Genomic DNA, 13988 nt, shown 5'->3' on the forward strand with positions numbered 1-13988 from the left:
AACGTTCGAATTACTAAACTGTTGAATAAATAACTCCAATATTGAATAATGCAAAATGGCCTTTATTAAAGTACTTCACAATAACACTTCTACTGTTCGACAGATAGCGTGCTTAAATCAAACTGATTCCGTGATTGCTCGGCTTGAGCTCTTTTATACTCTTCGATTTCCTCGTTCCATACTTCTAGGCGTTTCTAGAATTTACTTAGCTACCAGATATAAATTTCTCAGCTATAACTACAGATGCACGATGATTATAGCTTCTCGCATAGCCCATACGCGTGTATATGTGAGTGATACTTCCATCGGTGGCTCGATATAGGTAAATAAATCGACCCAGTCTAATAACCAATCAGTGTAGGAAATTTTATAATAGTACGGTAAAGCGGTAATGTATTTACTACCACTACTACTATTTGTAACCGTTGAACGGAAATACTTTTTGACAGTGGTTAAAATCTAATCCGACATGATCTTCGTTAAATGTGTAATTGTATAAACGCTTTGGTCGCTTTAAAGCCTAAAAATCGGTAAGAGGCGACTATCATTATCGGCGAGTTACGAAAAAAATCCGCTTGAAGTACGAAAATCGCTCTAAATTCGTTTTGAGAGAGCTACGAAGTCACTTGCAATAGATATTTAAAAGGAATATGAGATCAACCGTGGTGTGATGGTAGCGTGCTCCGCCTACCATACCGTATGCCCTGGGTTCACACCCCGGGAAAAGCAACATCAAAATTTTAGAAATAAGGTTTTTCAATTAGAAGAAACATTTTCTAAGCGGGGCTCCCCAGTGTTTGGCAAGCGCTCCGAGTGTATTTCTGCCATGAAAAGCTCTCAGTGAAAACTCATCTGCCTTGCAGATGCCGTTCGGAGTCGGAATAGAACATGTAGGTCCCGTCCGGCCAATTTGTAGGGAAAATCAAGAGGAACACGACGCAAATTGGAAGAGAAGCTCGGCCTAAAATCTCTTCGGAAGTTATGGCGCCTTACCTTTTTTTCACGTGCGCGAAAATTTCACGAAATCTGTTTCTCAAGTCTCTCAATGATCCAGAGAATTCCCGTGAGAATTGAGCGTGAGCCGGAGCTGTAAAACTCACTGAAAGACGGCAAATATCATTAAGTGAGCCGTTCGTACAATTTTATACGAACTCCCGCAGTGACTGGAACATGATTAAATAACTAGAAAATATTCATCAACTAAAATTATTTCTTTAAAATGTTGAGTTGTATTTTTTCACATTTTATAACGGTATTTCCTGCTGCATATGGCACATACACACACATACACATGAGTACTTGCTCTTTGCATGAACTTAATAAAGCTAACTGAGACAGCACTGCGCCATCTAGTTTTTTGTAGCGTAATTGATGGACAAAAGCTTAATACAGTGTTCTCCATGCAAACGAACATTATTAAAGGGTAATATTTGTAAACGGAATTTCTTTCAACAGTATTAAATCAAAATTTTATTTAAGTTTATAAAAAAAAAATAACTTGAATTACGCAGTGCAGTGCTAACTGGTCTTATAAGAAAATGCTAAATAATATCAATTATTTAGCTAAAACCAAAATCAAACTAGAACAAACAAAATTTAGAATCGAAGACGTAATTTTAATAAAAAACAAGTCAATTTTAATCCACGATTTTAAAAAAAGAAGTGAAAAAAACTTTTTTTAGAAAAATGGCTCAGCAACCACAAAACGAAAAGAAACTCAAAAATTGCTACTAAAGAATTTCACAAGACTTGAAGTTTTCTAAAAAAAAAAATTTACGTGAAGAAAATAGAGGTTTGAAACTTCAAAAATTTTAAATAAATCATCAAGAGAAAATAATTTAAACAACATCAACAAATAATTTAAAAAAACAACAACAAATATTTTAGAAAAATTTGTGCAAAATTCTGAAAGATAATAAGGACGAAAGTGGTAAAAATTTATTTTGTTAAAAACTTTAAAGTTTGAAAATGAATAACTAAAATCAAAAATGTAAAAGCACGCTTACTAAACTCGGAAGTGCCAAAATTGCTTGTCAGCATTCGTAATAACTTCTGTGATTATCAAAAGTTCCATACAATATACATTTTTATTATTAAAAGTTTAATCTTTATAGAAAGAAAACTTTAGTTAGAATAATATGCTAGTCAGTTAAAAAATGTATTAAGCAGCCAATAAAAAAATCTTTTTAAATCATACAAATTTATAAAAATAATAAAAATTACAAAAACAAATTGAATTTAAAAAAAAGTTAAAAAAAAAATTTGAAATTAAAAAAAAAAACAGGTACATAATCAATCAGTAATGACCTTATCAAAAAGTTGTGCTGAAAGTGATACAACACATTTAAATTTAACCCAAAAAAGGTGTTCTTTCAAATTATTATGAAAAATGTATTTAAAATTTGTGTAAAAATCTTAAATATATAATTCATAAAAAAACATACAAAAATAATAGTTATTATAAGCATATATGAATATTTTACAAAACTTTATAAAAAAAAGGCAATAGAACATGTAAACAGTTGATTAAAATTTAAAAGGTAACAAGCTACTGAAAAATAATTATTTAATAATAATAAAGTGAGATACTATAAAAATGTATAGCAAAAGAAAACCTTTGAAAGTGTAAAAAATAATACCTTATGCTTAAAATAAGCTCAAAACAAGTTGTGATAAATTTGAGTGCAAATATTTGGTAAAAATTATGTAATAAAAATTTAATAAAGAAGTGTGGAAAAGTTTCGGTTAAAATTAAAAAAAATTTAAATAAATCTAAAAATATGTATTTCGAATAAAAAAGCTTTGATGAAAAATGCAAAAAAACATTTTTTTTAAATTTCAAAACCCCAACTATTTTTCAACTCTTGTGATCAAATAAAAAAAAACTATGGTAAAATTGTAGTTAATTCAAAAAAGCAGACTTTAACTAATAAAAAATGTGTTAAAGAGCTTAAAATTATTTTTTAAAAATTTAAAACAAATTTATTTAAAGTTAAAAATTATTAAGAATTAAAAAGAACTGAGCTATAAATAATTAATAATAATTAACAAATTGTTGTAATTATTTTACAAAATAGAATCTAAAAAATTAACAGAAAATATGTCCGCTGTGAAACGTTGGATCTCTCGCTATGCCAATAACTCATCTTCGTCACCAAATCCGCCACCCACATCTTCAGCACAAATTAAAATATCACGCGGCCGTAGTCAATCACTCGATGTTCAATCCCTGCAACGAAGCGGTGTTCGATTGCTGCTGGAAAATGTAAATTAGTTTGACGAAATATCTATTAAATTTAAGAAAAATTATGTTTAACAAGTAAGGAGGTCTAAGTTCGGGTGAAACCGAACAATACATACCCAGCTGTACACTTGAAATGCTGTTGTTGCTTGTTTTGTGTGCTTAATAATGTTACAAGGCTGCGCAATAATACATATACATTTGGTTCTATTCTGAACTAATTTTTCTTCGAGTTATGACCCCCGAAACATAGAAAATTGTTTAGTCCTAAATTAAATTTCTTTAAATTTGAGGTTTTTCCTATTTATTGTTATAAATCCACTTGGGAAATGAAATACCATTGATATAAAGCTCTTTTTTACAAAGATATAGCTTATTTCATTGGTCCACAACCCTTTTAAAAATATTTTATATAGAAGTGGGCGTGGTCCTTAGCCGATTTCGTTAATTTTTCTTCAAAGCATTCCTTATAGTAAAGGCAACCTCTCTGCCGAATTTCGTTACGATAGGTTTAACGATTTTTATTTTGTAAAATTGATTTTATCACAAGTGGGCGATGCCACGCCCATTTTAAAAAAGTTTTCAAATTTTTATCAAGACTCTCAACATCAGTCCACACGTCAAATTTCAACATTCTATTCATATAAAAGTGGCTGAATTTCATATGAAAGTGCAAAGAAAAAACAGTTCCATATGAAGCCAAAGCACTTTGGTATGATATTCAAATCTACACTAACAAATTGACACCAACAAATTTTCAAAAATATTCTGGCACTGAATTTTAGTATACATATAATTTTGTATATACATTGTGATTTGTACTTCGATATAAAAATTTTTGAACAACCCTGATCTTAAATGTCAAAACTTTAATTGCGTTTTTCCAAAAAACTAAAATTTTGCGTTACATTCATTGCATTGTGAATTCATACAAGTGGCGCATGTTTGATAAAATGTTCACAAAAGCAAACAAGCTCGATCACCTGTTCAATCGCTGTTCGATTACTTAAATCATTTGCTCAATAGTGTTTTTCAAACATTTTTGTAGACGACTGGTATATTGCATTATTTACATATTTTTAAAATTTTGGATAACTGTCTGCTCACATTGAATCTATTAACTTGATTTTAGAAATGAATATTAACATATTGTAACGAATTCCGTGAAACTCCGCTTATTTTACAACTTCTACTAACGTTCGTATCGCTAAATTGTTGAATAAATAACTCCAATATTCAAAAATGCAAAATGTCTTTATTAGAACACTACACAGTAACACTTATACTTCGCAACCGATAGCGTGCTTAAATCAAACTGATTGCCCATGCCTCAGCTGGTGTTGCTTTTATACTCTTCCGTTTCCTCGTCGGCATACTTCCAGGCGTTTCTCCTTCTAGAATTTACTACTTGCTTACCAGCTATAAACTCACCAGTTATAAACTACAGATGCACGTTTATAGCTTCTCATAGGCGCGTGTATATGTGAGTGATACTTCGACCGATGATTGCATACTTTTGTGAGCATCTCAGATATATGCATGTGTTTGTGCATATCTCTCCGCTTCTTGTATGTACATATGTGTAAACATAATGATTGATTTGTTTATGTAGATACAAGTGACTGCTTAGTATCGCCTTAGAGATGATAGTATGCCTTAGTGTTGCTAATATTCGTCACAATATAGTCTGATTTTCTGTATACACATTTAAAAGAAAAGCTGATTTGAAACAAAAACGTGCAATTCATGGCATTTCAATTTAATAACCGCGAGCAAAAAAACAAACCATTCTTCCACTCTCTGGCCATTCGCGACATCCGTTCTCCCTATCAGCTTTTATTTGACAGGTAGGTATGGCAATGGAGGAATAAAAAGATTGGGAAGAAGAAGAGTTTGTTTTTTGTTCACGGTTATTAAATTGAATTGCAATGAATTGCTCATTTTTGTTTCAAATCAGCTTTTCTTTTAAATTTGTCTACAGAAAACCAGACTACATATTATTATTCATTTCTAAAATCTGGTTACTAGATTAAATGTGAGAAGCCAGTTAAGCGAACATTTTAAAATATGTAAATAATGCAATGTGCCAATCGCCTACAAAAATGTTTGAAAAAGACTATTGAGTGAATTATTTAAGTAATCGAACAGCCATTAAACAGGTTATCGAGGCTGTTTACTATTGTGAACGTTTTTATCAAACATTCGCCACTTGTATGAATTCAAAATGGTTACATTTCTTTACAATAAAACGTAATCGCAACGTTACTACAAAAATGTTGGAAATGATCCTAAAATTATTCCCATATAATCCGGAAATCATTTCTAAACGGTCCCGCAAATAGCCACTGCATGACCCGTAACAATTATTCGTTGCCTTGTTAAGTTTATATTATGTAAATTCTAACAAAACAGACTACAGATCTAAAATTCCCGAAACCTATTTCGGTCGCAAAATAACAATTTTAAAAAAATTTTAGGCAATAAATCACACATTACGGTCTCAGTGATAGTGAGAAAACCCTAAATAAATAAAAATTATCAGTGTAATCATAGTTCACTCAGAAAGCCCTATTTTGTGCCAGGAAAATAAAAGCAATCTCTGCAAGGATGTATTTGCTATACGTTTTGAATGAATTTTCATAATTTTTTTTTTATTGAAAGTTGTCTGTAGTTCAATTAAATAATTAGTTCAATCGTTCTTTACGATTCTCCGCCATTCTCTTGTAAAGCCGCCACTTTTCTTGGTAGTTAAGGAAAATTATATTGGTTGTTTTTGCTTTTCGCTATAGATAGTGTTTATAATATTTTTGATTTTTCTTTCAATTTTAAATTTTGTATCATAATTAAGTCATATTTTTTTTATTTATAGCGAGCAGCTGCACATCAACAGCAATTGGCGGTGCAAAGTGAGTACAAGTGCTTAAAATATATTTTAAAAATACTTTACTTAATTAATTACAACAAGTAAAAGTGTGGCATATTTATAGCTTATACTTAAAATGTTTATTACCTATATTAAAATTTAAATTATTACTATTATATCTTATTTTTCAGCGATGTATTATTTTTATGTTATTGTATTAATTAAGCAATTTTTTATCTTTCCAGTCTTATTATAAACACTTTTTCTAACTCTCAAAAAAAGCTATACTCTGTATATTTCGAGTCAAGCAATACGCGTATTTGTATATAATTTAGCATATTGAATTGAGGAATGCAATCAATGTAATAATAATGAAAAATATCAAAATGTCAATAAATTTATTCCATTTCTTTATTTAGATAAGTACATACTACATATGCAAAGATATATTTATACCCGCTGTACTTGTACACAGGGTATTATAACTTTGATTGGATAACGGTTGGTTGTACAGGTATAAAGGAATCGGGATAGATATAAACTTCCATATATCAAATTCATCAGTGTCGAAAAAAAATTTGATTGAGCCATGTCCGTCCGTCCGTCCGTCTGTCCGTTAACACGATAACTTGAGTAAATATTGAGATATCTTCACCAAATTTGGTACACGTGCTTATCTGGACCCAGAATAGATTGGTATTGAAAATGAGCGAAATCGGATGATAACCACGCCCACTCTTTATATATATAACATTTTGGAAAACACAAAAAACCTGATTATTTAGTAAATAATACACCTAGAATGTTGAAATTTGACGTGTGGACTGATATTGTGAATCTTGATAAAAATTTGAAAAAAAAAATTAAATAGGCGTGGCGCCGCCCATTTGTGATAAAATTTATTTTACAAATATTATTAATCATAAATCAAAAATCGTTAAACCTATCGTACCAAAATACGGCAAGTAGGTTGCCCTTACTATAAGGAATGCTTTGAAGAAAAATTAACGCAATCGGTTAAGGACCACGCCCACTTTTATATAAAAGATTTTTAATAGGGTCGTGGATGAATAAAATAAGCTATATCTTTGCAAAAAAGAGCTTTATATGAATGTTATTTCATTTCCCAAGATGATTTATAACAATAAAGAGGAAAAATTTCAAATTTAAAACAATGGAAAGTAAGTTTAGGTTCGGATGAAATCGAATATTACATACAGGGCTGTCATGGAATCCAATTGTTGTCGGAATCGGATTTAAAAACGACAAAAATATACCATTCGGAAAGCCTCTTTGTTTATGCAATCGTATGCAATGTGACTGCAAATCTTTATATATAAAAATCACGTGTCACATTGCCCAGGCCCACATCATCAGGCCCGGCGAGAGGGGGGGATTACCCCCGGTCCCGGGGTTTCTAAGGGGGCCGCGATTTAAAGGTACTAAGACATTTTTTTTTATTTCAGGAGAGTCTTTAGTTGTTGCATGTGCAATTTTTAAGCCGAATTTCAAAAGCAACGAATATCTTCATTTCGTTTTAATATTATAGTGAAGTGTGAAAAATAAAAATCTATATATATAAAAAGAAAGGCTAAAATGTGTGTTAGTTTGTCGCCGGTGTTTTGCGTCGGTTGATTTTGTTCAAACTTTCACACAAGTTGCGTATACCTCAGGCAGTGGTTATTACATAGGTTTGGTTGCGATCGACGTACAGAGTTAGATGGAAAAAGCTTATTAAAATGTAGGTCAAATTTAGGGCAGAACAACGTCTGCCGGGTCTGCTAGTACACTATAAATATTTAGAAACCCACATTAAGAAATATTTTTAATTACGCCATCTCTGGCAACTCAAATGGATTGCTGCGATCTCTCAAAATTTTCCGTTTGACCTTCTCGCAACTTTCTTCTTCCAATAACATAAATGTTACAACTGCTGATGCATTTTGAAGTCAATACATTTTTTTATTTCTGTTTAAATGCACAAAACCATTATTTTGTAAAGTTTTGCCAAAAAAAATAACATTAAAATTGCCGGTGCACTGATAACATTGCAAAACATCGTTTTTATTTACATTCAAAAAGAGCAAAACCAATTCGGTTTCATGACAACAATTTAAATCAATATTGGTTTGTAATTCCGACAAAACGCAAAACCGACTTGGATTCCATGACAGCCCTTCTACCCAGCTGTGCACTTGAAACGCTGTTGTTGTTCGCTCAAAAGAAGCAAAAAGGATACAGAGGCCCCACTAATGAACTTGAGCGGGTAGAAATGCCGTTTAACAGTTGTAGTTATGAAAAAAAAGAGTTTATGCCAGGATGCGGAGAACGCTCAAAATACGATCTCTCAAACAACTTATCGCTCAATTAAAATTGAGTGCTTGGCATTTCTCGCGAGTGAGTAATCGAATTTGCCTACGAATGAATAAACAATCTCTCACAGCTACAACAATTTTCACAAACTAATACGAGCGACAAAACTTCTTTTCAAGCGTGGTGATTCGATTTTTCGGTATCGATCGTTATTTGCGAGCGTCCACTGCAAAACTCAAATATTTTCTCGTTTTAAAAAGATCGATCTCGCGATCGATCGCGATCGTTCGTTTGAAATTCAATATGATGTTGTAAAATACACAATCTTTTATATAATGGTGATGCGATATCTTTGAGTCTTCCCTTGATAAGTTAAATGAAAAGAATATTTTTTTTTATAATATGTGAAAAATTTAATTAATTAATTTTTAGATAAATTGTAAATAAATTAAAAACTTTTTTTTAAATGTTCTCATACATTAAGCAATAAAGGGTTATACCCCCTTAACAAAAAGAAAAGTTACTATTTTTGTAATAAGAATTTAACAAAACTGAAAAATTTACTTGAATTTATTTCTAATTTATATGTATTGCGATCGTCTAGAGGAGTAGGTCCCAAGTACATACAAAATTATCATTAATGAGAAATTATACAAATGCATATACATATATAAATTGGGGTGGGTGTTGTTATAATGAAAAAGTTTTTCAAGGCATCTAAAAATATAGCCGTATAAAATTTCAAATTTTTATTTGTTGTTTTATGTTTAGAAGAGTCTCATACCGACCTTAATTTTTCTATACAAATATAATAAGTGTGGGTTAGTCCCGGGCAAAGCATTATCAAAAAGAGTTTTATCAATTATACCTACATAGTTAGTTAGCGTAGTTCCGCAAACAATCTGAGGGTATTTGTGCGATGAAAAACTTAGACCCTGGGCCAATCGCACGAAAAAGAGAAATTTTGACAAGCCGTAGGAAAATTTTGATACTTATTGTGGTGAATACGAACGTCAGAATTTTCCCTAGCCAATGAGGCTAGGTAAAATATTGATAATCGCTAGGTAAAAATTGGCAATTACTTTTGTGTGCTCGTGCATATATTTTGTTTCAGAAATGCAAAAAATAATAGCTTCTCAAGCACCAACAAACCAAAAACATACGAAAAGAAGAAATGCATGTGAAAAGCGTGCGTAAAAAACTAAATGTAAGACAAAATAAATTCTTTGCACGTGGATTAGCACATCTAAATCGAAAATTTTACACCAAACTGGAAAATTTGTACACCTCATTGTTCCATTGAGTAAAATGTTATCGATTGGCACACAGTTTATCAGCGAAAATTAATCTGCTTTGCATATCCCGTTCGGAGTCCCGCCAATTTGTAGGTAAAATTGAAAAGAAGGACGACGCAAATTGGAAGAGAAGCTCAAGATAAATCTCCTCGGAGGTAAATCGAGCCAGGTATTTTTTTTTTAGCTATTCGGATGTCCTGAACTATATTTTCACTATATCAAAAGTAAAATAAAATTTGTTTGGGACACCCTAATATACATACATATATATAGATATGCTACCAATGTGAATATGCAAGCATACTTATATGTATGATTCCAATATGTCTTTTTGAAATAAATTTATTTACCTAAAACTTTTCACGCAAATACTAACCCTGCAAAAATCGCGAGTACTCCATGCATGCATGTATGGAGTACTCGCTATGGACCAAGCGAGTGCTCCAAAATTAACCGCAATTCATACAAAAAAGATGGTCCAATTAACTTTGCGATGTCCTAGGACTGGACCATATACTCCAGCTCCGCATTACATCAGAGTGATCCATGGAGTACCCACAGTCCAATAAGCATCGTGTTGTGATTACAATCGTTAAAAACGAGCAATGATCGGCTGACAATATGTTCGTGTAGAAACATGAGTTGGTCCATTGCTGCATTACAGTGGAGTATAATGGTAAGTACTCCAGTGGACCACATGATCCAACGATTTTTGCAAGGAAATATGGATACAGGGTATTTCAATTATGATGACATGAAATGTAAAAATAGTAGGTAGACACATTCACATGAAAAACAAAGTTTTCTTTTATTATTTTTGAAATGAACAAAGTACAAGAAAGGGAACTACATCTTTATAAATATTTCCATTTATTAAAATATCAATTCACTTCATATACATACGTATATACATACATATGCAATTCAACACCAAATTCAGCAAATGAAAAATTTCAAGTAGGTACAAGAAAATGAAAATAAACTTAAAAATATGAATTAAAGAAAATATAAAATATTTAAAAGATATTCATGGGACAATTTAGTAAAACTTGAATAGAACTTTTAGAAATTTACTTTTTCCAGTAAAATATTATTGAGCTTAATCATAAGTAAATCATTTATTGTGTTACTGCTTAATCTGGAGCGCTGCTTAGTGAGAATTGTAGATAACGCTCTAAATCCTCTCTCAACGGAAACTTGACTTGACGGAACAGCTAAAATGACTTCAGCCAGCTTATACAAATCCTTTTCTTTTGTGGACAGATTTTTCCAATAATCAAGTATATCAGCCGCAACGCTAAATTATCGAGCTTTTGACGGATACTAGCATTGCTTTCAGTTGTCAATGTACACCTGGTCATGATGTTGAACTCCTCTTCTAAAATACTGTAGGGATCATTAAGCAAACCTAGCGCAGTATCTTCTGATTCATTTCTTTCGTTAGGCGAATTGCATTCTCCATTGAAGGAATTAAGGCTTGCGTTTGTTCGTAATATATGCACCTGAGGAAATGACAAAAGCACATAGTTAGATTTTTTACACATACCACAGCTCTTTTCTTCTACTCATCAGTCACATACTGTGAATCTAAGAAGTTAAATCTTGGATCGAGGTATATACCAGCAAGGAATGCGACGTTGTTCATCAATATTTTTTTCTCTTTTCCATAGACTCTAACAGTTTGGCAGCAAAAGCATTTCCAGTCATTCTTTTTAATTTGACTTCACATATTAGCCAATCTCTGTAGAAATCACTAATGATGTATTGCTCAGTTTGAAGTTGCTTTGTACATTGCGCCATTGGTTTGAGTGCATCGACAAAGCTTTCTACAAAGCTCCAATCAATTTCAGTGTTAACAGGAAACTCGATCTCGTTCCTATTTATGTGATCTTTTAAACTCAACAGGGATTCCATCATTTCAACAGTTGAGTTCCAGCGGGTGATCCAGAGGTGGCATACGTATGTCCACAGTGTTACGACCACGCCTAATGCTCGCCCTTAGGAGTTTCACAATTTTTCTGCAATCTTCTAATTTTCCTTGCATATGCTTGAAGGAATTATGAGCTGCAAGTTGAAATGTATGCGCAGCACATCTAACTATGGCCAGCACTGAATTTAAGCGATCGGGTACTGATTCGCAGTCGTCATCCTCGTTTTCTGAAGGAACCTCCAACTCATCATTTTGCAAGTCTAACATTTCCTGCTAGAGTAGTTGGGAGGCTTTTATCATGTTTCTCCCGTTGGCTGATGCAGTTGAATAAATTTGTGTCAGTTCAATTTGATATTCCCGTAGGCATTTTAATATTTCCTCTTTTAAGAAATGTGCCGTATGCCTCTTTTTCAGTTGTATCATACCAATAGTGTTTATCACAATTTTAAAATCTTTGATGTATTGAATATTTATACCCAATATACTTTTTCTCATTCTTGTAGCAATATCAATATTTAAACATAACATTTTTTTGGAAAAGTTTTGTTTCAAAATATATTTTATGTTATCTGCGATAAGGTTCACGTGTTCAACGATATTTTTAGAATTCAAATTCGAGATAAACTTTTTTTCGTAGGGTGCAATCATTTCCTTAAAATAAAGTTCGTCTTCGAAATTTCGAAACGGTATATTTTTTACAGTTACCAGTCCAACACAACATTTTATAAACTCGGTTTTATTTAATTTTACACGATATGAGTTCTTACTTGCACTTGTGGATGGTTCCACTTCACCAAAGCTATGTTTATGTATGGTCTCGTAGTGTCTTTTAATGTTTCCTAATATATGGCCTTTAAGCTTTTTTCGCATAAAAGGCATATTGACAAATTGGTATCTTTATTAAAGGCCACAAGTTTTGCCTTGTCAATATTCGCCGTTTTCCCCATTTTTTATTAATATAATACTAATAAGATTAAAAACAATCTACCACGTATATATAATTTTTTTCGACTTATTAAACTCAACTTTTTGCAATGGCACCGTAGGAAGAACAATCCCGATTGCTCAAAAATTCGATCTCTCACGATAAATGCTAAGTTCAACGAACGTTCGTTAAAATATTTTTCCTAGTTGAGAGACCGCAGGCAATAATTTTGTGTATACACATCGAAAACGAACGAGCGTACAAAGCGATCGATCGCGGCGGAAAGGCTGCTGTGAAAAGTTGTTTATCTAGTCTCTCAAAAACGAAAAAGGTATACATATGTTGTTTTGCAATCGTTCGTCCTTATAAGTATTTATCGCGAGAAATCGCGAACGTAAAATGAGATAGTACGAGAAAATCATGTTTTTGAGCAAACGCGATGCGCACCCTGGTTTATGCTAAATTTCGTTCGGACCACTTATCGCATTAAAAGTATTTTGGAAAAAGTAACAAAAAAGGGCGGGTCACACCCATTTTAAAAATTTGTTTAAGGGATAGTGTCTCTGCCGACATTCAATGATATATCTTTAACGGCTTTTTAAACTTCCAAATTTTGTTCTTCTATATGTGGGTGTTACCACGCCCATATTCCAAAAACTTTTAGAAATCACGTTTTGCGTCATAAAATCAATCCATATACCAAATTTCATTAGCTTAGCGGTATTCGTTTTTTAATTATCAATTTTTTTTGCATTTCTCTAAATATTTCGATATCGAAAAAGGGGTGTGATTATCGTCCGATTTCGATCATTTTCAAAAACAATCTATTCTTGGTCCAGATAAGCGCGTATACCGAATACGGTGAAGATATCTCAGTATTTTCTCAAGTTATCGCGTTAAAGGACTGATGGACGAACGAACGGACGGATGAATGGACTGACATGGCTTAATCAAATTTTTTTTTCGATACTCATAATTTTGAGATGAGTAGCTGAAGTCTATATCTATCTCGATTCCTTTATACCTGTGCAAACAACCCTTATCCAATCAAAGTTATAATACCCTGTGTACAAGTACAACTGGGTATAACTAGAAGACCTGCAGCACATTTGTGCAGCCTTAACTTTGAAAAACTTCAAAAAAACACAAACAAATAAAAAACAATTCAATGCATCAGAACAAAGATAATAAAAGCTGCAGCAAATTTAAAATGAGGAAACCCATAAAAACTCCAAACTCGTCGACGCCGAAGTAAAAGCAAATAAAAAGCGAATAAAAGCTTTGACAAAACAGAAATGCAAAAGAATCGCATGCAGAGGGAACATTGCAAATGCATTTTAAACCACTTTGCACAAAAGGAGGGAAATAAAAACATACATACATGGGTAGATACGTACATATGTATATGGGATTTGTATATG

The 13988-nt window shown here is 32.3% G+C and overlaps 1 protein-coding gene across 6 annotated transcripts in view; it reads left to right on the plus strand.

Moving 5' to 3' along the window:
• Positions 1–13988, plus strand: part of SNF4Agamma (SNF4/AMP-activated protein kinase gamma subunit) — a 591124-nt gene that overhangs the window by 319017 nt on the left and 258119 nt on the right. For 5 of the 6 annotated variants that reach the window (XM_067758890.1, XM_067758889.1, XM_067758886.1 and 2 more), the window contains one exon: positions 6111–6147. In XM_067758890.1, coding sequence (XP_067614991.1) covers positions 6111–6147 — 37 coding nt within the window. Of the gene's footprint in view, positions 1–3085; positions 3266–6110; positions 6148–13988 lie in introns of those variants that run through there. The other variant, XM_067758900.1, reaches the window with a different exon arrangement.

Source organism: Eurosta solidaginis, chromosome 1 (genome assembly GCF_040869045.1).
Source record: "Eurosta solidaginis isolate ZX-2024a chromosome 1, ASM4086904v1, whole genome shotgun sequence".
In the NCBI taxonomy this organism is placed as follows: Eukaryota; Metazoa; Arthropoda; class Insecta; order Diptera; family Tephritidae; genus Eurosta; species Eurosta solidaginis.